This window comes from Saimiri boliviensis, chromosome 4, assembly GCF_048565385.1.
Source record: "Saimiri boliviensis isolate mSaiBol1 chromosome 4, mSaiBol1.pri, whole genome shotgun sequence".
NCBI lineage: Eukaryota > Metazoa > Chordata > Mammalia > Primates > Cebidae > Saimiri > Saimiri boliviensis.
Genome location: NC_133452.1, coordinates 86,808,169 through 86,830,650, shown reverse-complemented (window position 1 = coordinate 86,830,650; position 22,482 = coordinate 86,808,169). Strand labels below are relative to the sequence as shown.

The window sequence follows — 22,482 nt, the reverse complement described above, 5'->3', positions numbered from 1 at the left end:
TGCCCCCAGTACAGCCCCGTAGTCTTCACAGCTGGCATCGCTTCTCAGGTTCCTTCCTCCACATACCAAGGCCGCCCCACAGATGGCCTTGGGGACCCCTGCAGTCCTGACACAGCTTCCTTCTTTCTCAGACCCCTGGCAACGGGGGGGGGGATGCCTGAGGCTGCATGTGTAACCCCAACCGGGCCTCCACCGAAGCCCTGGGGCAAGCCTGGGGTGCCCTGGGCCTGGAACTGGCCCCCTCCCGGGCGCCCCTCTAGTACCAACATGGGCGTCACCTACGCCTTGGAAGAACTGGAGAAGCTGGAGTCAGCAGGAGATTAATGAATCAAAACCCGAACACATCTGCTCTTAATTAATTCCATGCCAAGCTTAACTCTTCCCTCTCTGGGCTTCCCCTCCCTTTGGTGGGAAGAGGGAAATAATAGTGGGAGAAGGTACCCCACTTTCCTTCTTCCCTTAGAGGGAAACGTGAAGAAGGGAGGGGAAATGTGAAGGGCAGGGCGGTTTCTGGGGTAAGAAAAGCAGAAGAGGCAGGGCCCCCAGAGAGCAGGGCAGCCTCATCCATGTGGGTGCTTTTTAGGAGTGGTAGGAGCGTTTGCTTTTGAGAGTCATGGCCCCTGGAAATTAGTCATGAGTCCTGAAGAAATCTGAGACGGACAAATATCTTTATTTACAGCAACAAATAGAACAGACCCTCCCTCCCTTCCCTCCCTTTCCCATTCCAGTCTTTTCCATACTGTTCCCCCTCCCGCCCTACCCAAAGGCCTTGCCTAGCCCTGCTTTCTGGGGTCACTGCATGGGTTAGGCCCCCACAAAAGCCTAGGATAGGAGGCTGGAGACGGCTGGCTGAGGGAGGGTGGGGCGTCTTCACATTTGCTGTCCTCTAAGCCCGAGGTGGTGGAGAGAGGCGGGCACCGGGAGCAGGGAGAGGTAGAGAGCCACCGCCCCTCCCTCCCCAGGTAACTTTCACAGTGTTCCACAGCCCTGGCTGGCCCCCTGCAGCCCCCACCCCAGCCCTGCCCCTAGGTTGTCCCACCAGGTCTTCGGTGATGTGTGTCCCTGGTAACCCACTAAAGAGTTCAGGCTTCTCTGCCGTGGGCCCACCACCCACGGCTGAAACAGCCCCTCTGAGCACGCCCCCACCATTGTCAAGGCTGGGGTTCTGAAAGGACATGGGTGGGTGAGAGAGGACCAGGAACAGGAGGCCTTCAGAAGCCTTGTGTGACAGTCCTAGGCCTGGCCCCACTCAGGGGGACCCTGCTGGAATCTGCAGGGGTGCCCGGCTGGCCCAGTCCCCAACAGAGGCTCAGGAGGAGAAGCAGAGCCCGCAACACTCCATGCAGATCTCCAGGCAGTCCGCGGACTCGCAGCAGGCATCCAGGATGCCGCAGTCCAGGTCGCAGGGCAGGTCGCAGTCAGCACACTCGCCGGAGCCGCAGCAGCAGCAGCAGAGGCACGAGTCCTCTGAGCTGCAGGAGCCGCAGGTGGCGCAGTCCAGGACGATGTTGCACAGTGTCAGGAACTCGCAGAACAGGCAGGACAGGATGCAGTGGACACAGCAGTCTGAGGGGTGGGCGGAGGAGACGGGAAGGGGAGAGCGTGTGTGAAATAGCCAGGGGTGGGGGCGCCCAGCAGCAGTAGCAGCGGCAGGGATGCTGAGTGCTCACCGTACGCCTGCCCATGCCAAGCACCTGGCACACATGAAGCTCATGCGTCCGTCCCCTAGGTGATGACTCCGAGGCACACACAGTCGAGCATATCAGAGCAGGGTCCAGCCCAGGCAGTCTGGATCATCCTTGCTCTTAGCCAGCCTCAGTTTGCTTATTTAACCAACATATGGAGTGATACTTGTTCTAGGCACTATTCTGAGTGCTCTGCATGAATTACATTCATTTAGACCTCCAATGAAGACTCGATGAGGCAGGGGCTATCACTAGCCCCACTCCACAGATGAAGAGACTGAGGTTAAGAGAAGTTAAGTCGGCTGGGCCCAGTGGCTCATGCCTGATCCCAGCACTTTGGGAGGCCGAGGTGGGTGGATCACCTGAGGTCAGGAGTTCAAGACCAACCTGGCCAACATGGTGAAACTCCCATCTTTACTAAAAATCAAAAAAATTAGCCGAGTGTGGTGGTGCACGCCTGTAATCCCAGCTACTCGGGAGGCTGAGGCAGGAGACTCACTTGAACCCAGAAGGTAGAGGCTGCAGTGAGCTGAGATTGCACCATTGCACTCCAGCCTGGGCAACAAGAGCGAGACTCTGTGTCAAAACAAAAAGACAGAAGCTAAGTCTACACCCAGAATCCTCCCACCTGGCTCATCTCTCACCTGGTCACCTTCAACAGACTCCTCACTGGTCTCCCCACTCCCTGGCTTTGCCCACTGCCCCTGAAGCATCTCCATTCCATACTGCAACCAGAGGGATCCTTTGGAAATATCTGTTGGATCCCGGCCCTCCTCTGCTCAGACCGCTCCCATAGCTCACATGTCACTTGTGATACAAGCTGAAGTCCTCGCAGTGGCCCCCGAGGCCCCCTGTGGTCTGGTCCCTGTGCCCTCTTAGTTCTCTTCTCCCACTCCTCTCCTCCGGATCACTCTGCTCCAGCCACGCCGGCCTCCTGGCTGCTCCTTGGCCATGCAGACACTGATTCCTCTGCCTGGAAGAATCTTGCCACAGGCACGTGCTCAGCTGACTCCCTCATCTCCTGCTTTGCCCAAATGCCACCTCTCGCAGAGGCCTTGCACCACCGGCCTCAATACCGCCTCACACTCCCTGCCTGGCCCTACCTGGCTGCCTGCTTCCCCCAGAGGCCATCGCCTCCCACTGTGCTACACTGTTTCCTCACGTTCATTGTCATCCCCTCCTACGGGATATGTAAGCTCCAGCAGGGCAGGCACCTTTGCCCATTTTGTTCACTGACAGATTACACGTCCTTACAGCAGCGCCTGGCACATAGGGGTGCTGAGTGAACAGAAATGCATGAAGCTGCGCTGGGCCCGGGCTGGGAGGTGCTGGAGCTGGGACTTGAGTCCAGGCTGCTGGTTCTAGAGCCTCTGTCCTGCAGCGCTCCATGTGCTGGGGCCAGGCCATGGGGCAGAGCGTGCAGTTCTCCTGGCCAGGGGCCCCCTGGGAGACTCACTGTGCGGAGGAGGGAGGAGGCTCTAACCCTGTTCTCCTGCATTCCTGTGTGGAGGGACTAGGGTCTGACGATCTCTCTTCAAACTGGATAGGGTAGTTCTCTTCAAATGTAAATTGGATGAGGTCACCACCTTGTTAAAAACCCTTCAGGGGCACCCTGCTGCTCTCCGGATAGTCTAGGTTCACTGCCTGGTTGGTAACGACCTCCCAGGACCCCTGCCTGCTGCGAAGTCTCACCTTTGGCACTTCACCCTCCAGCCATACTGGCCATTTCTCACCTCTGTGCTCTCCTGGCTGGAGCCTCCTTTTCATCTTTTAAGGCATGCTCAGACATTGCCTCCAAGCTTTCCCAGGATTCCCTCCCCAGATTTTTGGGCTGGTGTGAGTGTCCCCTTGCGTTCACATAATCCTCTTTGTGACTTTATCACTGCACTTATCACCTCTTCCAGCGATTACCTATCTATGTCTCTCGTAAGAGCTTTTATGACGGGATGAACCAGGTATCCAGCACATGGCAGGTGCCTAGGACATTTCATTTTATTTTGCTTTGAGATGAAGTTTCATTCTTGTTGCCCAGATTGGGGTGCAATGGCGTAAACATGGCTCACTGCAACCTCTGCCTCCTGGGTTCAAGCAATTCTCGTGCCTCAGCCTCCCGAGTAGCTGGGATTATAAGGGCCCCCCTCCATGCCCGGCGAATTTTTTGTATTTTTAGTAGAGACAGGGTTTCATCATGTTGGCCAAGCTGGTCTCGAACTCGTGACCTCAGGTGATCCACCCGCCTCAGCCTCCCAAAGTGCTGGGATTACAGGCCTGAGCCACCACGCCCAGCCAGGACATTTTACATGAATAAATGGCTCCTTCATAACTACGACTATTGGGGCTGGGCAAAGTGGCTCATGCCTGTAATCCCAGCACTTTGGAAGGCAGAGGCGGGTGGATCACAAGGTCAGGAGTTTGAGACCAGCCTGAACATGGTGAAATCCTATCTCTACTAAAAATAAAAAAAATTAGCCGGGCATGGTGGCACACGTCTGGGAGGCTGAGGAAGAAGAATCGCTTGAACCCAGGAGACGGAGGTTGCAGTGAACTGAGACTGTGCCACTGCACTCCAGCCTGGGCAACAGAGCAAGATTCCGTCTCAGAAAAAAAAAAACAGAAACAAAAACAAAAACAAAAAACTGTTGGGCAGAATCTGCTCTGCGGAGTGAGAAGGTTTCTAAGCATGTTACATACAAATGTGTAAACTGAATCTATTTGCAGATGCCCAGGCCAGTGTCCCTCCACACAGACAGGAACCACTGGAACATTCTGGGGTGAAGGTCAGGCCATCACTGAGCTCAGGCAGCAGTGAGCCATGTTCACCTGATGGCTGGTGAGGAGGGGGCTGGCTGCCCTGCAGCCCTACGGAGATCTTCGTGTTGCAGGCACAACAGCTGTCTGGGAGTCTGGATCTTCTGACCTCCCATTGCACCTTGCAGCCCTGCCCCCGCACCATTTTGTTCTGCTACACGGTGTTTTTTCCTCCCTAGACCGAATATTTCTGTTTCCAGAAACAGAGTGGCTTAAGATGGATCAACCCAGGTGGCTCCGTTCCTTGTTATGGCAATTCTGGGAAAGCACGGATGGGAGGGGTGGGAGAGGGGAGGGGGCGGGCTTGAGGAGGTAGGTATGCCTCGGTTTACCCAGCAGGTGCCCGTTTCGAGGTTCTGTGATTTGATCATGCATCAGGTTCCCTGCAGGGCTTGTTAAGCCCCACCAGAGTCCAATCCAGTAGGCTTGGAAGGAGGTTGAGATCCTGCATTTCTAAGCAGCAGCCTGGTGAGGGCGCTCCTGCAGGCCCCTGGGTCCTGCTTCCAGAACCCTGGCTTTGGAGGCCTCTCCCAGGGAGAGATGGGATGGGGTGCTTACCTTCCTGTGCCTGGAGGGGGATCTGGGAGGCGGTGGATTTGGTGCTGCTCTTACTCTTCTTGCTGCCCTGGCTGGCGAGAGATGGGTGTGTCTGCAACTTCCGATGGGCCTTGGGGCCACTCAGAGCACCGTTCCCCGCCCGTCTGGTGCTGCCCAGCTCTGAGGGGTGGCCAGAGCCATTCGGCAGTAGTGGGGTGCAGCCCAAGGGGTTCCCCTGAGGCTGACCTGGAGAGATGAAGAGAAAGGCTGATGGGAAAAGGGCGGGGGTCATTCAGCCCCCAGAGCTGTGCTCAAATCCTGCCTGCTTCATTCTTTCACACACCCAAAGCACCCAGCCATACCTATATCCTGCAGATGGGGAAACTAAGGCCCAGAGGGAAGAGATGACTAGTCCGGAGCCATGCCATGGAATTGAGTTGGCCCTAGCTCCTGACTCTCAGTTCAGTGCTCTGTCCAGAAATGACAGATGTGCAAGAGGAAGGGCCCGGAGCCCTGGACCTCTCCTTCGTTCCTCACACCAAGTCCATTCTCCTGCTCTTGTCATCTGAGGTTTCGGCAGAGTGGTGTCAGTGGCGGTGTTGGGGAAGAGGGGTGGTTTGGCTGGGGTAGGGAGGGTAACAGTGAAGCAGTTAACCTTCACCTTGGCCTCTGCCAAGCCCCCAGCTGTTATTGCCCTTGGCACACTGGGTGATTTATTGGAAACATCTGTTTGGAGATGAACGCCTGGCCCTGGAATCCAGGGGCTCCTCACTGCAGCCCCTCTACCTCCTGCTCCTTCCTCCTGGTGTCTTAACCTGAACCTTTGCCCTCTGAATCCCCAGCCCCATCCTGCCTCTGTGGGCAGCTGGCAGAGTTTGGGGAGGGGCCTTGGGGTCTGGGAGAGGAGGGAGGGAAGGTGGCAAGAGGAAAGGCAGTGGGGAGACCCCCAAAGCCAGGAGCCCTGGGTCCCCACTGCAGACTGAGGGACCAACTTCAGCTTGATCAATGGGGTGCAGGCAAGGTGACCCTGGAGATCCCCCAAGCCCTGAGTTCCTTCTTGCACCTCACTCAGGGATGTTCAGTTCTGGGTGAGAACTGGCTGGCTCCGTTCTATTCTCAAGAGATGAGGGGACATGTGTATGGTTCGGGGAGTAGGGAGGGGCTGAGGAGAGGTCACTGAGAGCTCTGGGGCTCCTCAGCTGGGCAGGACTCCTAACTCCTGGGCAGGAGCCTGTGGCCCCAAGGACCCTCTGGAAATGTAGGGCACTTCAGTCCCTCAGGAGCTGGAGTCTGGATCCCCCTCTCCTTCCAGGCCTGGCCTGTGTGTGTGAATTGTGTAGGAGGGAGTTGTCTTGGGGGCCCTGGAGCCCAAAGAGAGGGGAGGGTGGCCTCGGTGCCTCCCTTGGCCAAGGAGGCCAGGTCTTTCAGTGATGGCAGCAGTCACAACATCGCACACTGCTTCCCGCACACCAGCCCTTCTAAGCACTTGTGGCTCACGGATCCCCTCGGTATAGCTAGCCTTCTTTTACTGATGGGGAAACTGAGTCCCAGAGAGGTAGAGGTACAATAAATTGCCCAAGGTCACACAGCCTGCAAGTGTCAAATATGGGGTGAGCTTAGAGATTAAGAGCTGGGCTCAGAGGGCAGAGGCCAGCAGGGGGGCAGAGGCTTGGAGGCAAGTGACTGAGGAATAAGCTGCTACTATCATGACAGTCGCTACCCTCATGACTGGTGGCATGCGTGTTTCGGGCAGGTATTATGTCCCAGGCACAGCGCTGGCAGCTTTAGGTGGAGTAGCTTCTTTATGCATCACAAGAGATCTACTACTGGCCCCATTTCACAGATGAGAAAACGGAGGCCCAGAGGGGGAAAGCTTGCCAGAAGTCCCATAGCTGGGGAGGGCATGAAGATTGGGAGAAAGGAGCTGAGGACAAGGTTGGGGGTCAGGGGGAGGGTGGGAGCCAGGGTTCTGGAGAGGCTCCATGCTGGCAGCCTCCAGCAAGAGCTGTGGCTGGTGTCTTCATCTGGGTAAACAGGGGTAAGGCTATGGGAAGTGGCCAGGCCTGAATCATCCGGCCCCCACCTTCTGGCCCCACACAGGGTGACTGGGCCAAGTCTTTGGCCAGCTTTGGTGCCCCTTGCCCTGTTGCCTAAACATGGGTGCCGTGACCTGAGGGCGGGAGTGTGTGGTGAGCTGAGGGATCTGGGAGACGTGGACAGACACAGAGCTTGCCTGTGGCCATGGCCGTGGGGGCTGAGTCACAGAGCAAACACTCAGGGCTCACAGACACAGGAGCGTCTGTCCCATTCCCACCAGGCCCCCTCCTCCACAGCCACGGCACTGAGCTCTTTCAATTCTGCTGGTGGGTGTGCTGGAGACCAAGGGCCGTGCACTAGCAGGATAGTAACCCTGACTCCCAGGGAGTCCAACTTAGCCCCAGATGCCCTGGCTGGAGGAGGCTGCCCACGCGGCCATGCCAGCTGGGCATGCAGGCAGGCACTGGGAAGAGTGCTGGGTCGGGAGACCTGTGTTTCCCAGCTTGGGACCAGGGTGGGTGGTTCTCTGTGCCTGTTCCCTCGTCTGGAAAATGGGCTTGGCAGTAGCCATCCTAATGCCTCACTACAGGCTGATAAGGCGAGCAAGTGAGCCCACTCAGGGACAGAAAGCTGGGAAGTAAAAGTATGTCTATAGATGTGGGCAAATCCTCGTTGTTTATAAAAATGATCCCAGCTGTTGCTTCTCTTGTTTTTGAGGGTGAAGGGGGAAAATTCTCTCCCTCCCAGGACCTCCTTGGAGAACTCAAGCCAGGCCTGGGAATGGAGCTGAATTTTGTTCTATTTGCCCCCACCCCCAGAGCAACTGGGGGCTTCTTCCTTTTAGCCTTGATTCCCAGAAGGATGGGGCTGCATCAGGCTCGGGCTCGCTGCCCCATGCCAGCCCCGTAGCTCTCTTCCTGAGGCCGGGGCGCCTCTCTCCAGGCAGCCGCATGCTCTCCGTCCTGAGCCGTTTTGCCTGGAGCCTGCCCGCACTCCTGCTTCCTAGCCACTTTTCGGTGGAGGCCTGCCCCTTGACAGACAGCACAGTGACAGTGCCATGCCCCTTTCTGCTGCCGTGCTGCTACCCTCAAGGTCCTGGCCAAGTGGGTGTACCCAGTTTTGCCAACCCATTTGAGTTGAGTTCCCTAGTGCAACCACTACATGTTGCCATCCAACCTCCTGGTTCCCTAGGACTCACATGTCACAGCTTCTGTGGGGACATCAAGGTCAGTGCTGTCCAAGGCCTGGGGGACCCCAGGGCCATTGCCTTGGGGTATGGGGGTTGCCGCCTCCTCCAGAGAGCCCTCCTTTGGCGCTGCCTCCGCAGGGTGAGTGGATCCTGTTACTACCTCCAGCCCAGGAAGGAGGGATAGGGTCTGGGCTAGGAAAAAAGAAGATGACTGAGGTCCATTTTCCTGGGGCCCTCCTGTTTGCCAAGCCCTGGGCCCCGCCCCACCGCCCACCATGCTCACTGAACCCTCATTCTTTGTCTGTTTGCACCAGTTACCCAGCCCTTACTCTACCTGACAACAGCAACGGACTCCAAAATAGAAAGCTCCCAAACCACAATCTGGGAGTGAGCAAGGGTGTGCATGCACGTGAGTGTGTGCACGTGTGTGTGTGGTGTCGGGGAGGGGCAGAGCTGGTAGAGTATAAAGAGAAGTGGGAGAGGAGGCAGAAACAGCGCAGGGGAGAACAGACGGACAGTCAGCGACGGAGAGATAGGGACAGGCATCCAGAGTGACACGGAGAATCAAAGGGACAGTGAGAGGTAGAAGCAAAGAGAGATAGAGCATTGGACTGCAGGAGATTGGGTGTGGAAGAGAGATTCACAGTGACCCACTGACAGACAGCCTGGGACAGGAGCGAGACAGCAATAGTGCGAAAGTCAGCGATGGAGAGAAAGATAGAGATGGGGTAGAGACAGAGGCGATGGAGAAGGGAGCACTGTGTGATACAGAGTGCGGAGGGAGGCGCGGGAGAAACTGGGTCAGAGAGGATGATGGCAGAGGAGTCAGAGGAACCTGAGGGTGAGGAGCAGGGAGGGGCTACAGTCAGGAGAGCGACAAGAAGCCGGCCAGAGCGCAGGGGAAGAGGTGAACCGCAGCCACATGTAATTACAGTGGCTCTGTGCAGGGGCGGCAGGAGGCAGAAATGGAGCCACCTTCAAACCCACAGCTCCCCATGCTGCAGGTCTAGGGCCCCTAGGCTCAGGGGAAAAATGGAATGGGGGATGGGTAGTGAGGGAGGGAGGAAGAAAGGGGTCTGAGCTTCCACACCCTCAGCCAGGGGTCATGGGCAGGCCCAGGCTGTGTCAATGAAAGGGTGTAGGGTGCAGCCTGGGCCTCTCATCAGACCTCAGCCTATGCGGTTAGTTGGAAAGACAGGGGTCTCAAGAGGGTGGCCTTCCACCTGCCCTCTCCCCACATATCATGCTGGGAGAAAGAGAAGGAGCAAGGAGACACAGAAACAAGAGGCTCAGATGCAGAGGCCACAGGGGCACAGAGAGAGGCAGGGGTGACACTGGGGGGAGACATGGGGAGAGGCAGGAGGGACACGGGGGGGGACATAGGGAGAGGCAGGAGGGACATGGGAGGGACATGGGGAGAGGCAGGGGGGACATGGGAGGGACATGGGGAGAGGCAGGGGGTCACGGGGGGACATGGGGAGATGCAGGGGTTCAGGGGGGACATGGGGAGAGGCAGGGGGACATGGGGGGCAGGGGGACACGGGGGGACATGGGGAGAGGCAGGGAGACACGGGGGGACATAGGGAGAGGCAGGGGGACATGGGGGGACATGGACAGTGGCAGGGTGACACAGAGGGAGAAAAGGTGAGAGGCAGGGAGACACAGAAGGGAACATGGAAAGAGGCAGGGTGACGCAGAGGGGGACACGGGGAGAGGCAGGGGGACACAGAGGGGGACATGGACAGTGTCAGGGAGACCCAGAGGGGGACACGGGGAAAGGCAGGGGGACACAGAGGGAGACACAGGGAGAGGCAGGGGGACACAGAGGGGGACACAGAAAGTGGCAGGATGACACAGAGGGGGACACGGGGAGAGGCAGGGGGACACAGAGGGGGACATGGAAAGTGGCAGGATAACACAGACGGGGAGATGACAAGAAACAGTAGGGAAGCCCAGAGAGTACACACCCCATGGAGAGACCCAGAAAGAGACACATGCAGAGACAGAGACACAGGATAGTCTTGAAATGGAATCAATCACAGAGAACAGAGAGGGGCCGACATATGGTATCCTCTATGAACTATCTCCCAATGACACAGAGAGGAAGGGGGCGGGGGAGAGAGAGGCAGAGAGAGCTGAGAGCTGAAAGAAGAGAGGAGGGAGATAATTAGAGGGCTCAGTGCAGGCCTGGGGGAGGGGAGTAGGAAACACGTTGAGGGGAAGATCCTGGGGCCCAGCTGCCTCCCTGGGCCCAGAGCACAGCCCCCTGTGGCCGTGACCCTCAGAAACCCCTTAGGAATCCCTGTTCTAAGGGGTCTGGTCCCCCACGGTCAGGGGGATGGGCGCCCCAAGGCCCCACATGGGAAGCACAGAGGGCAGCAGGCCCAACAGGCATGTTCTCACCTGCCCAGTGAAAAATCACAGGCCTTGCCTGGAGACAGGAGCTGGGGCAAGGGGGAGGCAGGGCTGGCGCTCCTGGGATTCCTGCAGGGCAGTGGAGTTATTTGCTGGGAGCCTTTCCCGGTGCCCATGACTCCAGGAAGGCAGGGCTGGGTTCCTTCCAGCTCCATCTGCTCTGTGGGCCTGTTGAGAGCCCCACTCATAGCTGGGTTGATCACTGAGAAATCAAATGGCTTTTGGAGGATCAGAGGATTTGGACAAGTGGGAGCAGGCCAGTGGAGACGCTGGTGCCAGATGGTGCCTCTCCTAGCCCTGAGCCTGGTCTACACCAGCTCAGATATGGCTCTTGCGGGCTAAAACCAAGTTGCCATAAAAAGGGAGGCTCAAAGGGGGGGGAAAAAAAAAAGACAAAAAAAAAAATTGTAAAACCGGGAGTTCAAGACCTACCTGGGCAATATAGCAAGACCCCGTTCTCCACAAAAATGAAAAAATAAATAAATAAATAAATAAATAAAAATAAAGACAAAGGAAAGACAGGGTCCTAATCTTCAGGAAATCAGGGGCCTGCCTAGCTCTGAACTCTGGCCCCCAGAGGCATCTTCCATGGCCCTGGGCCCTGAACTGGGAGACCTGACTCTCCCACGCGGTGTAATGAGACAGAAAGACCTGAGTGAGGAGCGGAAGATCCGAACCCTGCATTCACCAGTTACCAGCCTGGCAAGTTATCAGAGTGGGGCTACTCTGTCCTAATGCTCACGCCACAGGGTTTCAAGAAGGAAAGAAAATGCTCATTCGCGGGCTGTTCACAAACCTGTCACCCACAGCCCCACTCCTCTTCCCTTTGTCCCTCCTTCCCTTCCTCTCTTTCCTTCCTCCCTCCTTTTTTTTTTTTTTAAATGAGTAGTTTGGCTTCTGACCTTTCCCCTTTCATTCATTCCTCCCCTCCTTCCTTCCTTCCTACCTGTGCTTCGTGATTTGACATTTAGCACCTACGAGTCACCCAGCAATATAAGAGTCACCCAGCAATATAACGAGTACTGGGTCTACTCAAGTGAGAAAGACCAGCTCATTGCCTTGGAGTTCTCGGTCAGGGGTGGGGTGGGCTGGTGGCTCTTACACACACAGAGGTGCCAGAGTGATGGTAGGGCATCCGAAAGAATGGCGGAATCACAGAAGACCGGCCCCTAGCCCAGATGGGTGAGTGTGGCTAGCAGGCTTCCTGGGTCAGGCAACACTCACACTTAGTCTTGACCAGTCAGTAGCACAGAAGGGGAGTTTTGAGAAGAGCAGCAGGAATCAAGACCCCCAGTGAGCCGCCACCTGCTCTGGGGTGGTGTTGAGGCTGGGAAGCCTAGAATGATAGCTGGGGCAGGACAGGCCTTGTGGTCACTTCCCAGGCTTCCTGCAGAGGTCACGAGGGCTCCCTGGGGTGACACTGTGAGTCTTCTGGTAGAGAAAGCCAGGACTTCTGCTCCCTGCCCTCCCTGCTTCCCTTCCTCCCCGTAGTGTTAGAGACACAGGGTGGTCTTGAACTGAAATGGAATCAATCGCAGAGCACAGAGCGGGGCTGACATACGGTGTCCTCTGTGAACTATCTCCAAAGGGCACAGAGAGGAAGGGAGCGGGGAGAGAGAGGCAGAGAGAGCCGAGAGATGAAAGAAGAGAGGAGGGAAGGTGAGGAAGACGATTTAAGGAGCCTGGAGTTCACAGCTCCAACCTTCTTACCCACAGTGTCTCCACTCTGTGGGCAGTCCCTCCTGACAGTCACCTACAGGGCTGGTGACCTTGGATCTGGTGGGAACAGGCAATTATAGAGTGCAGACCAAGGCCCGAGGAGGCACATCCTGCAGGAAACCTACCAGGCATTAGACCATGGAGGAAAAATGAGGAAGGAAAGAAAACCATGTCCGGTAATCTTGACCTGGAGACACACAGAGGGACAGAGAACCTCCGGAGCCAGGAGGGGCCACAGAGGGGACCCAGCAAACCAGAGCTGACAGCAGAAGAGGGAGCTGTGCCAAGTGTCCAGAGGCAGGGAAGCCAAAGGAAAAGGAAGAAGCAGCTGTAGGAGGACCTGGTCTGCAGCGGCGACACTGCCCTGGTGGCCCAGACCCCGAGGTGGGGACTGAGAAGCAGCTCCTGCTTGGAACAGATGGGGCAGAGGCGCCAAGAGCCCACGTCTCCATTCTGTCCAGCCACCGAGGGGAGAACATCTCGGGGGAGAAACTTCCGGAGAGTGGAAGTGTAGAGTGGGCAGGAGGGAAGGGGGTGGTCTGCAAAGGCGAAGGAAGCCCCTGTGTGGATGTGCAATTCACGACCTGCAGAAGGTGCCTGCCAAGGGAGTAAGAGGATGGGGCTGAAGTCCTCTTCTTCCTAGTAGGTGCCATCTGCTCACCCGACTGCACGCCTGCTCCATCTGACCAAGGGGGCACCTTCTTCTAATCTGCACCTGGTGCCACACATGCTGGTGGCATCTCTGAGCAGAAGCTCCCGGCCCTGTAGCCCTCCTCTCAAAGGTGGCTATCTACAAACGGAAGATACGGAAAGGTAATAACTCCTTTGTTTCAATGAGCTTCCATTTCTAAACTGGGATAAGATTCTAATAAACGTCTGGAGTTCTGGAAAGACAGCCGGCCCCAGAAGGGAGTGGGAGGCATGTGTAAATCCATGAGCCCAAGAGGAAAGGCCAAGACTCACACCCTCAGCAAGGACTCTGTGGGCTCTCCCTGCCTGCCATCCACCAAGTTGAGGGGTGGTTCTGGACCAACAGGGAGTAGGGGGACCTCTTTCAGGTGGGATGGGTTCAAGCCTGGACAGTGCCCATGGGAGTTCCAGCCGGAAGACTCCTGGCTGGTGTGGAGAAAGGCCCACGCTCCAGAGCTCCGCTGCCTGGTGCCTTAAGTGTAGCCCTCATCATTGTCCTTGTGGACTGTGGATCTGAGCTTCCCCTTTGGAGCTCTGACCATCTCTGGAGAGAGAAGGCCAGAACCTCCTATGGTCAGACAGTGGTGGCTGGAACCTCACACTTCCGTCTTTCCTTGGCTCGGCATTCAAGGCCTCAGTCTGTATCTTCAATCTATCAATGTACCAGGATCCTGTGTTCCAGGCAGACTGGCCTCTCCATGGCCTGGGCCGTCGCCAGATATTCTGACCAGTCCACCAGTGCTTATATTGTTCCTTTTGACCAGAAGCTCCTACCTCTCCCACTCTCCAAATCCAACTCATCCTTCTGGACCAAGCTCAAACTTCACCTCTTCCTCTAGAAAGCCTTCTCTGACCCAGTTGCTGAGGACTTAGCTCCAGCGTCCTCTCTTGTTAATAACTTGTTAGTGAAGTCCTGGCTTCTCAAACAGACTACAGTCCTCCCAACTCACTCCCTGGGGGTGGCGTCCATATTAATCTCTGCATCCCCAAGGGGCACTCAGCAAATGCCTACTGGAGAGAGTACTATCCGGAGTTCGGAATGCCCCAGTCAGGGGAAGGAGAGAGAGGGCTGAGGAACAGGGGTGGCATCTGGACCTGAACCCCAAGAAAGTCAGAGAGGGTAGACGTCTTTGATACACACATGGGTAATGTGAATCCATTGGTCACAGTCCCAAGCCACCGAGCTGAGAACCAAACAGAGCCTGGGCTGGCCAGTTAGGCTGGGTCAAGTTGGTTTTATTTTAGGTCTGAAGGTTCCAATTCCCCAGGAAATTCAATTTAGAACCATGAACAGGAATGTGACGCCCCAGTGCTGGGCAGAAATGTGCCTGTGGGCTAGGGAGCCAGGCTCCTGGGGCTCTCAGGGGTGGGTGAGGAGGAGGCCGCTAGGAGAGCCAAGGGTGTGGGGGCTTGGCCACCTGCCCCTACCAGATCTGCCCTGAGTCCCCTTGTGCCCTGTCTGCACTGGGGAGGCTGAGGGAGGGGCTTGCTCCCTGGCTGCCCTGCCAGTAGGGCCTCTGGGGGCAGCGCTGTGGCCTTGCTTTCTGTCAGCGCCCAGGGAGCAAAGCGTGGGGGATTCTGGTCTCCGATTCAGGCGTCTGTGGGGTTTTGGCTGGGTCTCCTGCGGTTTCGGCTTCCTGGGCAGCAGGCTCGTTCTCCCAAGGCGGTGGCAGAGCGAAGCCTTGAGTTATGAAAGCCGCATTGTCTGGCCCAACCCAGGCTGGGGAGGGGGTCTGCAGGGGCGCTGGGGGGCATCAAGTTACGGCCCGGGGCTTCACCCTCCCAGTTGCCCACCCTGGCCCCGGTTCTGTGCAGTTAGCTCTCTCCTCTTGCTGCTGGAGCTGAGTGGCTTCAGCAAGGAAGGAGATCTTGGAAGGTGAAGGGAGACCAGAGAAAATGGATCAGGGGAGGGAGAAAGCTGGGGAGAGTAGGAGGACGGGAGAGCAGGAGGCTGAGGAAGGGAGGAGGCAGGAGGGAGGCCCAGCGGGACAGGGAAGATTCCCAGACACAGAGAAGGACCCTTCCAAGTGCCCCGCCCCCCGCTCTCCCTCTGGGCTGAAGGAGTCCAGTTCTTGGAGGCGCTCATCCTGCAGAAGGCCCCGTTGCAGGGGCCCCGCAGAGACGGCAGGGAATTTGAGGCTAGGCCAAGATGGGCTGCAGACACACTGGTCTCATCTACGTGCTGGCGGTTGGCCAGACATCTTCCACTCGTCCTCGCTCTGGTTTAGAGGACCCCCACCCCCACAGTTAGGCGTCCATACCAAGTAGGTGGGGAATACAGAGGGGCCTCCTCCAACAGGCAGGCAGGCCACGAGGGCGGGCGCATGTGGAGGCTGAGGCCAGAGAAGGGAAGGAGCTTGTCCAAGGCAAGGCAGGGAGTTCACGTCAGAGGTTCGGGAGCAGACCTTCATTATTCAGAGTCAAATAGGGGAAAGGGAGAATGGGGCTGGCGGGAGGAAGGCAAGGACATAGACAGAGGAGATTCACGTTATGAAATCCGGGTTCACACTCCCCCACGCGGTTCCCCTGGCCCTGAGCACATCCCAGAGGTTCCTGACTTCTCCCTGACCCGGACTTCCATTTGGGAGCTTCAGCTAGGCATCTGGCCAGTGAGGGAAGGGACTGAGAACCACAGCCCGCAAGGCCCCTACCCCAAATCCCCTCAGGGAGTCAAAAACCGTCCTTGGCTTGGGAGGCTCCCCCAGGAATCGCGGGTGGGTTACAGACGGCGCCAGGAGAGGGATGAGGCCCTTCACTCGGGCTGTAGACACGGGGTGGGGGTGCGCGTGTGTGCACAGGGCAGGGGCGGCGGGGACTGGCCGGCACCAGAGGGAAGGAAAGAGAGGGAGAAGGGATGGCAAGAAAAGAGCGGAGGGGCCGGGTCCTGCAGCCACTTGCGGCAGACCAAAGTTTTCGGGAAGCGCTGGGCTCTAGTTGGGCTGGGGGAAGGGAAGGAGAGAAAGACTCAGACAACGCCCCCTCCCTCCACGCCAGGCCCCCATAAATATTTACACTTTGGGCAGAAACGGTCGAGACACAAATCCCAGACGGACAGACAGACACCGCGGAGTGTGCGTATGTGTGTGTGTGTCTGGTGTCGGGAGTTGCGGGGAGTTGGAGCCAACTTGGCAGAGTCGCAACTTCTGTTCAGAGCCCTGCCTCCCCCGCCCAGTCCCCTACTCTCCCTGGACCAAGTCTCCAAACCCAGACTTTTCGTCCCTATCCCCACCAAGCTCCCCAGAGCCGTCTCCCCGAGTCTGCGGACGGAGGAGGAGATCTAATAACTGGCCCCTTCAGCCGCCACCCGCCCCTGTCCAGCTTCGCCCTCCACTCCCGGTCCTACCTGGGCCCGGGGCTGCGCTGGGGGCTCCATGGGGCGCGTCGCAGCGAGAGGACCGCTGGCCGCTCACCTGGTACATCGGCCCCGGACCTGCGGAAAACAGGGCTCAGCGGGCGAGGCCGAGGGCGGGCAGGGGGCGATCGTCCCCCAACGACGCACGCCTTCCCAGTCCACTCACTCGTGCGAGCCGCGCTACGCTCTTTTCCAGCCAGATCCCCGCGCGGGGCCCGCCATCCGCGCCTGCTCCTGGCGCCCCTGCACAGGGCCCGCTCGCTCCCGGGTGCTCTCCCGGCGCCCCCTCCCCTCTCACTTTTTCCCTTTACGGCGCCTGCTCGCGCCGTTCGCCCCTTCCTTCTTCCTTCTCTCTCCAGCCCCCTCGCTCCTCCCCTGCTCGCCTCTCCCCTCCCCTCTTCCCTGGCCCACCCTCTCCCCGCCCCCTCCTCGCCTTCCCAGTCGCCCCTCTGCGGGTCCCCTCCCCCGCGCCGGGCTCGGCCCAGCCCCGAGCCGGACACGTTTGTCCGCGGGGCGCCCGAGGCCTGAGCCCCCACAGGAAGCCGGCTCTGAGCGCTTCCTCCGCGCTCCTGGAGCGGGGCCTCAGTCTCCCCAAATCCCTACCCCCTGAGGCCCGGAGCCCCGCGAGCTGCACGTTTTCCTTCGCCTGTCCAAACTCTGCAAAAGTTTCTGGAAAATCAGGAGAAACAGAGAAGCCTCAACCACTTCGTGCAACTGTCTGAATAACTGCGGGCTCCAAATCTCTTGGCCCCAAAGATGGGCGCGATCAAGTTCCTCAGTCACCTTATGCCCCTCAGCCTCTGCCCGGGTTCCTAAGCCGGGGACCGGGATCTGGGCTTCCAGGCCACCCGCCCAAGCCGCCAGGGTTGTCTGTCCGGGAAATCCGGTTGGTGACCAACCAGCCTCCCCTGTGCCGCAGCAGCCCAGCGCATCCCCGACCCCCTGCCCCTGCCAGCTGTGCGTGGGAATGCGTGTCAGAAAACCGACTCTAGGGGCAAAGAGAAGTCCTCCGAATTCAGCCCTTCTGTGGTATCCAGAGTGGAATCCGAGGCCTTCTAATATGAGGGTTCGTGGAGAAAGGGGAGGGAGGCGGCCTCGGGCCAGCTGAGCTGCGCCTCTGGGTGGTGAGCCGTGGCGGTAGGAGGGCGCTGCTGCCAGGCCGTCCGAGAGGGTTCAGGGACCCTCAGCGCGACCCCGGGACCTGGTCCTGGAGAATGGGGAAGACCTTGGAGCCTGCGGCCCTCCAGGTGGGGCTGGGCGGGTCCGTGGGATGATGCTCAGGGTGGGGCGGCACCCTGGGGTGGCAGCGTCTCGGCTACACTTGTCCGGGGCCGCCTAGGAGCCGCGTCTGGGCGCCCCATCACGAGGGCCCTTGAGCAAATTGGCAGGCGGCGGCGGCGCCAGGCCACCTTTTCTAGTCCCGGGTCCAGTCGGTTCTGGAAGTGGGGAGCTGGGACGCAGGAAGCCGGGCGTCCCACTCCCCGCTTTTTGGACTCTCCCAGCCCCCCAAAGTCGCTACTTACGGCTCTCGCAAGTCCTCGGGGCGCCGTCGGGGCCAGGACCGGGATGGCCCCCACGGCGCCGGCCGCGCTCTAGCCACCGCGGCCGCGTCCCAGAGATGGACTGGGGTGGTTGCGGCCCGGAGGAAGGTGGGGTGGGACGGGAAGAGAGGCTTCCGTCGCCTAGTCCTGGCTGCTCGCTGCGGTGGCCTGTCCTAGTGTCCCAGGAGCCGGCCGGAATCCGGCTGCTGTCCGGGAGCTCTGGAGAGCTGAGCTGACTCCCGCTTCCTGGCACGGGTTGAGTCATTCGGACGGGACGCGCCCGCGGCCTGGGCCTGGCGGCTGCTGCATTCTTACCTGCTTACCTGGGCGCGCACGCTGGGCCTCACCCACCTCCAAAGGCAATCCCCACCGTCTCTTTCTGTTTCCTCCCGCGTATAGGGCCCCCTCCCGAACCCCAGACCTCAGTGCTGCACCCCTCCCCCTGGTTTTTCAGTCTCAATCCAGGGCCCCTAAACTCTGCATCAGCTCATTCCCGGAGCCTGTTCCAAGTCGCCTGCTTGATCTCAAAGGCCCTCTGAATCTGGCCCAGTGCTAACGTCTGTTTTGTTGGAAATGTAAATCATACTTTAAGTTTAATCCCATACATGCTGGTTATACAGGTGTGCTCAGTTTGTAAGGATACGGCGAGCGGAGCATTTTAGGGTTAGGCAATTTTTTGGTATGACTATTATACTTGAATAAAAAAAATTTAAAAATCAACACATTAAAATCAACATTTCAGGACAGAACCCGATAGGGTATGAAGGCTGGGGGCCTGTCGTGGGGGCTCAGATTCCAGACCTACCACCTACTATATTTCTGTGGGGAAATCCGTTTGCCTTTCAGCCTCAGGAGGAGTGAGCACTGGGGCCCAGGACCAGGACTGGAGTGAGGTAAGTGAGACACTCATCTGGTGTGCAAGATTTCTGGGATGCCAAGATAAGGAATTTTTTCTGGATGCAGGATCTTGCTCTGTCAGCCAGGCTGGAGTGCAGTGATGAGATCTCAGGTCACTGCAACCTCCCTCCGCTTCCCAGGTTAGAGCAGCTGGGTCTACAGGTACTTGCCACCACACTTGGCTAATTTTTTTTGTTTTTAGTAGAGACGGAGTTTCACCATGTTGGTCAGGCTGGTCTGGAACTCCTGATCTCAAGCAATCTGCCTGCCTTGGCCTCTCAAAGTGCTGAGATTGCAGGTATAAGCCACCATGCCCAGCCTGATAAGGAATATTTTAAGGCAATATTTTCATATACCAAATGGGCAAACTATAGCTCTTTGGGCCAGCTGCCTTGTTTTGTAAATAAAGTTTTATTGGAAGCAGGACCAGGATTAAGGTGAATTAATCATGCAAGTTCAGGGTCAGATCCTGTCTTTATCTAAAATGTTGACATTTTGTTCGTCATAGACTTTTTGGCATTAATTTGATTTTTATACATATTGCGGGAATATATAGTTTTATCTTAATTACTGAGTTTTTTGATGCCTCTTAAGTTTTGCACCTGGGGCCTAGTGCCTCATTCACTCCAGGTTTCACATGCCTCACCGTAGTCCCGGCCCCCATTACTGTCTCTTCCGGAGGGACCTGCCCAGGAAGCCAGGGTAAATGAGTGGAGATCAAAGATGTTCCCCCATCCAACACACACACACACACACACACACACACACACACACACACTTACACACAACACCAAGTGGGCTCTGCACCCAAGCCCGGGCCCGGCTTCCCCCGGGCCCAGTTCAGAATAAAGCGCAAGGTCCTTCAGTGCCCGAGAGCGGGGCCCCACCTACCTCGACCCTCACCTCCCCTCACTTGTTTCCTGCCAGCCATGCCACTTCCTTTTATCCGTGAATTTGCCAGGGACATTGTCACCTCAAGGCCTTTGCCCTTGCTCTTCCCTCTGCCCAGAATGTACATCCCCTAGATACCCACGTGGGCCCTTTCTTCATTCTTCTGCTTATGTCAGCTTCTACGAGAGGCCATCACAGACTTCTCACTCTCTGTCCCCAACACCATTTGATTACTCGACACAGCCTTTTTCACCACTTGGCCTGTTCTAGATGTGGAAGAATGAAAGATCCCTGAGAGCAGGGCTGCCTTGTCTGCTAGTGTGTCCCCTAGAAATGTATCTGCTACAGAGAGTGCAATACATTTTCCAGTTTCACAGGTTGGGAAACAGAGGCCAGAGAGAAGGGGCTAATGCAAGTCATGTAGTGAGTTAGTGGCAAAGCCTTAGCAAATCAGCTTTCCGGACTCCCAGCTCAGTATTCTTTCCTGCCCTCCGGGTTTATTCCCCACTCTCCACCCCAGAGCCTTCCAGGCAACAAAGGAGACAGAACCGCCTTGCATGGGGTCTGCCCCTCACAATCCCCCCACCCCCAAAGTGGAGCAGGCCGGCGCACAACTCCTCCCTTGCAGTCCATTCCACGTGACCACAAGGTCTGGCCCAGCTCCAGCCTCTGGCGCCCACCCTCCTCAGTGGCCAGCAGAATGCATGGCTCTTCCCCCACTTCCTGTCTCTGGCAGAAGGCCGGTCTGCTGGGCTGGCTTCTGCAGCTGGACCACAGCTGGGGTCTCAGGGCAATGTCTGGGAGAATGGGGCCCTCCCAGAAGAGGGGTGCGTAAATTGGGGTATGTTTGTGTGAGGCGAGGAGAAGCTGCTGGGTAGGGATTGAGAGCCCTCAGTTCTTTCTACCCCCGTCCTGGATGGGCCCTGAGCAGAGAATGGGGATCTAACCCTCCCCCTTCCTGAAGGAAAGGGTGTGCAATAGGTTGAAGGGTGCTCTGGGCCCCATGCCTGATTCTAGCCCTCCCTGCTACCCCTGGTGATGGAGGATGACCGGGGTATGTCAGTTTCAGCAGTTATGTGTTGAGCATGTTCTGTATGTTGGGCCTTTGCTGGATACTTCTAGATTTATTTCCTTTAATGCATACAACAGTCAGCATAGTTATTATCCCCATTTTGTAGATGAGGCAACTGAGGTATGGTGAGGTGAGGTGAAGAGACTTGCCCACTGGTAATGGGTGGAGCTGGGACTTAGACCATGTTTTCTGAAGCCACACACAGCATTCATCCTAATCCCAGGCACAGCCTTCAGCGTGTAGAAAAGGCTGTGATGTTCTCTTCCACGTGTTGCTCACCCCCCAGCCAAGCTGGTTGCTGAAGATGAGGACATGGCCCTCTGTATCCCTCCTCTGTCTCATTGTGTTGGAGTACCAGGAACTTGGCAGGGTATATGGGAAGAGTGGGGCTTGGTTTATGTCATGGAGACCCAGTTTGTACTCTGGCTCAGTCACTTCTACCGCCCTATGTGATTTTGGGCAAATTACTTGAACTCTCCAAGCCTTTAGTTCTCCTGGGTAAACGTGGCAAAGTTGTTGGCTGTCAGCAAATGGGAACTCTTGCCCATCACGTCCCACCCCAGTGCTCACCCTGTGGCGAGGGAGGGAAGCTTCAGAGGGCAACATTTCTGTTGTGCTGAGTTTTACTTACAAACTCTTACATCATACTTACAGCGCAACTGGCACAGTTCACAGCTTTTACATGAATTAACCAATATATTTTATTTGATTTTATTTTGAGACCTTGTCTCAATGAGCTATAGCTGGGACTACAAGTGCATGCCACCAGGTCTGGCTAATTTTATTTTATTTTTTGTAGAGATGGAGTCTCACTTAGTTGTTCAGGCTGGTCTCAACCTCCTGTCCTCAAACAATCCTCCTGCCTTGGCCTCTCAAAATGTTGGGATTACAGGCCATTTCAACAATTTTTAAGTGCACAATTCGGTGGCAATAATTGTATCCACAATGTTGTGCAAAGTGCACTGCCATCTACTTCCAAAACTTTTCATCACCTCAAACAAAAACTGTCACTATTAAGCAATAACTCCTTGTTTTAATTTCTTAGACCCCTCATGACAAAGTACTGAAAACTATGGCATAAGCTAACAGTAATTTACTATTGTCTGATGGAGTTGGAGGCTTGAAGTTCAAAATGAAGCTGTGGGCAGGCCTGTGCTCTCACTGACAGCTTTGGAGGAGAAGACTTCCTTGTCTCTCTGAGCTTCTGGGAGTTGCCAGCACTCCTTGGCTTGTGGATGCACTGCTCTGGTCACGTGGCTGTCTCTCCCTGTGTGTCCTCACATCAGTGTCCCTCTATACATGTCTGAGTCCACATTTTTTTTTTTTTTGAGATGGGGTCTCTCTCTGTCACCCAGGTTGGAGTGCAGTGGTGCAATCTCCAGTCACTGTAACCTGTCTGCCTCCCAGGTTTAAGTGATCCTCCTACCTCAGCCTCCCAGGTAGCTGGGATTACAGGCGTGCACCACTGCACCTGGCTAATTTTTGTATTTTTAATAGAGACTGGGTTTTGCCACGTTGTCCAGGCTGCTCTTGAACTCCTGAGCTCAGGTGATCCCCCCACCTCGGCCTCCCAAAGTGCTGGGATTACAGGCATTAGCCACCATGCCCGGCCTGTGTCCAAATTTTTATAAGGACATCAGTCATATTGA

The 22,482-nt window shown here is 56.8% G+C and overlaps 1 protein-coding gene across 2 annotated transcripts; it reads right to left on the bottom strand.

Annotated features, from left to right (window-relative positions):
- Positions 1–651: 651 nt before the first annotated feature.
- On the bottom strand, positions 652–16,780 carry MDFI (MyoD family inhibitor). Of its 2 annotated transcripts, XM_003922989.3 has the most exons (5): positions 16,599–16,780; positions 16,424–16,510; positions 8,266–8,448; positions 5,052–5,276; positions 652–1,566 (listed from the first exon to the last, which is right to left on the bottom strand). In XM_003922989.3, the coding sequence occupies exons 2-5, from the start codon at positions 16,497–16,499 to the stop codon at positions 1,310–1,312; spliced, it is 741 nt and encodes a 246-aa protein (XP_003923038.1). In that variant the 5' UTR covers positions 16,500–16,510; positions 16,599–16,780; the 3' UTR covers positions 652–1,309. The 2 variants fall into 2 exon arrangements, with proteins under 2 accessions (XP_003923038.1, XP_010332144.1); XM_010333842.3 differs by lacking the exon at positions 16,599–16,780 and having other exon boundaries at positions 722–1,566; positions 8,266–8,443; positions 16,424–16,507.
- Positions 16,781–22,482: the final 5,702 nt, after the last annotated feature.

What these genes read in the sequence shown, in the direction of transcription:
- MDFI (XM_003922989.3), bottom strand. Translation starts at nt 16,499, where the DNA reads ATGTACCAGGTGAGCGGCCAGCGGTCCTCTCGCTGCGACGCGCCCCAT. An exon ending in CCCCACAGAAGCTGTGACAT is followed by an intron (nt 5,277 to 8,265) that starts GTGAGTCCTAGG and finishes TCATCTCTCCAG; the next exon opens with GTCAGCCTCAGGGGAACCCC. An exon ending in CCCCCTCCAGGCACAGGAAG is followed by an intron (nt 1,567 to 5,051) that starts GTAAGCACCCCA and finishes CCCACCCCTCAG; the next exon opens with ACTGCTGTGTCCACTGCATC.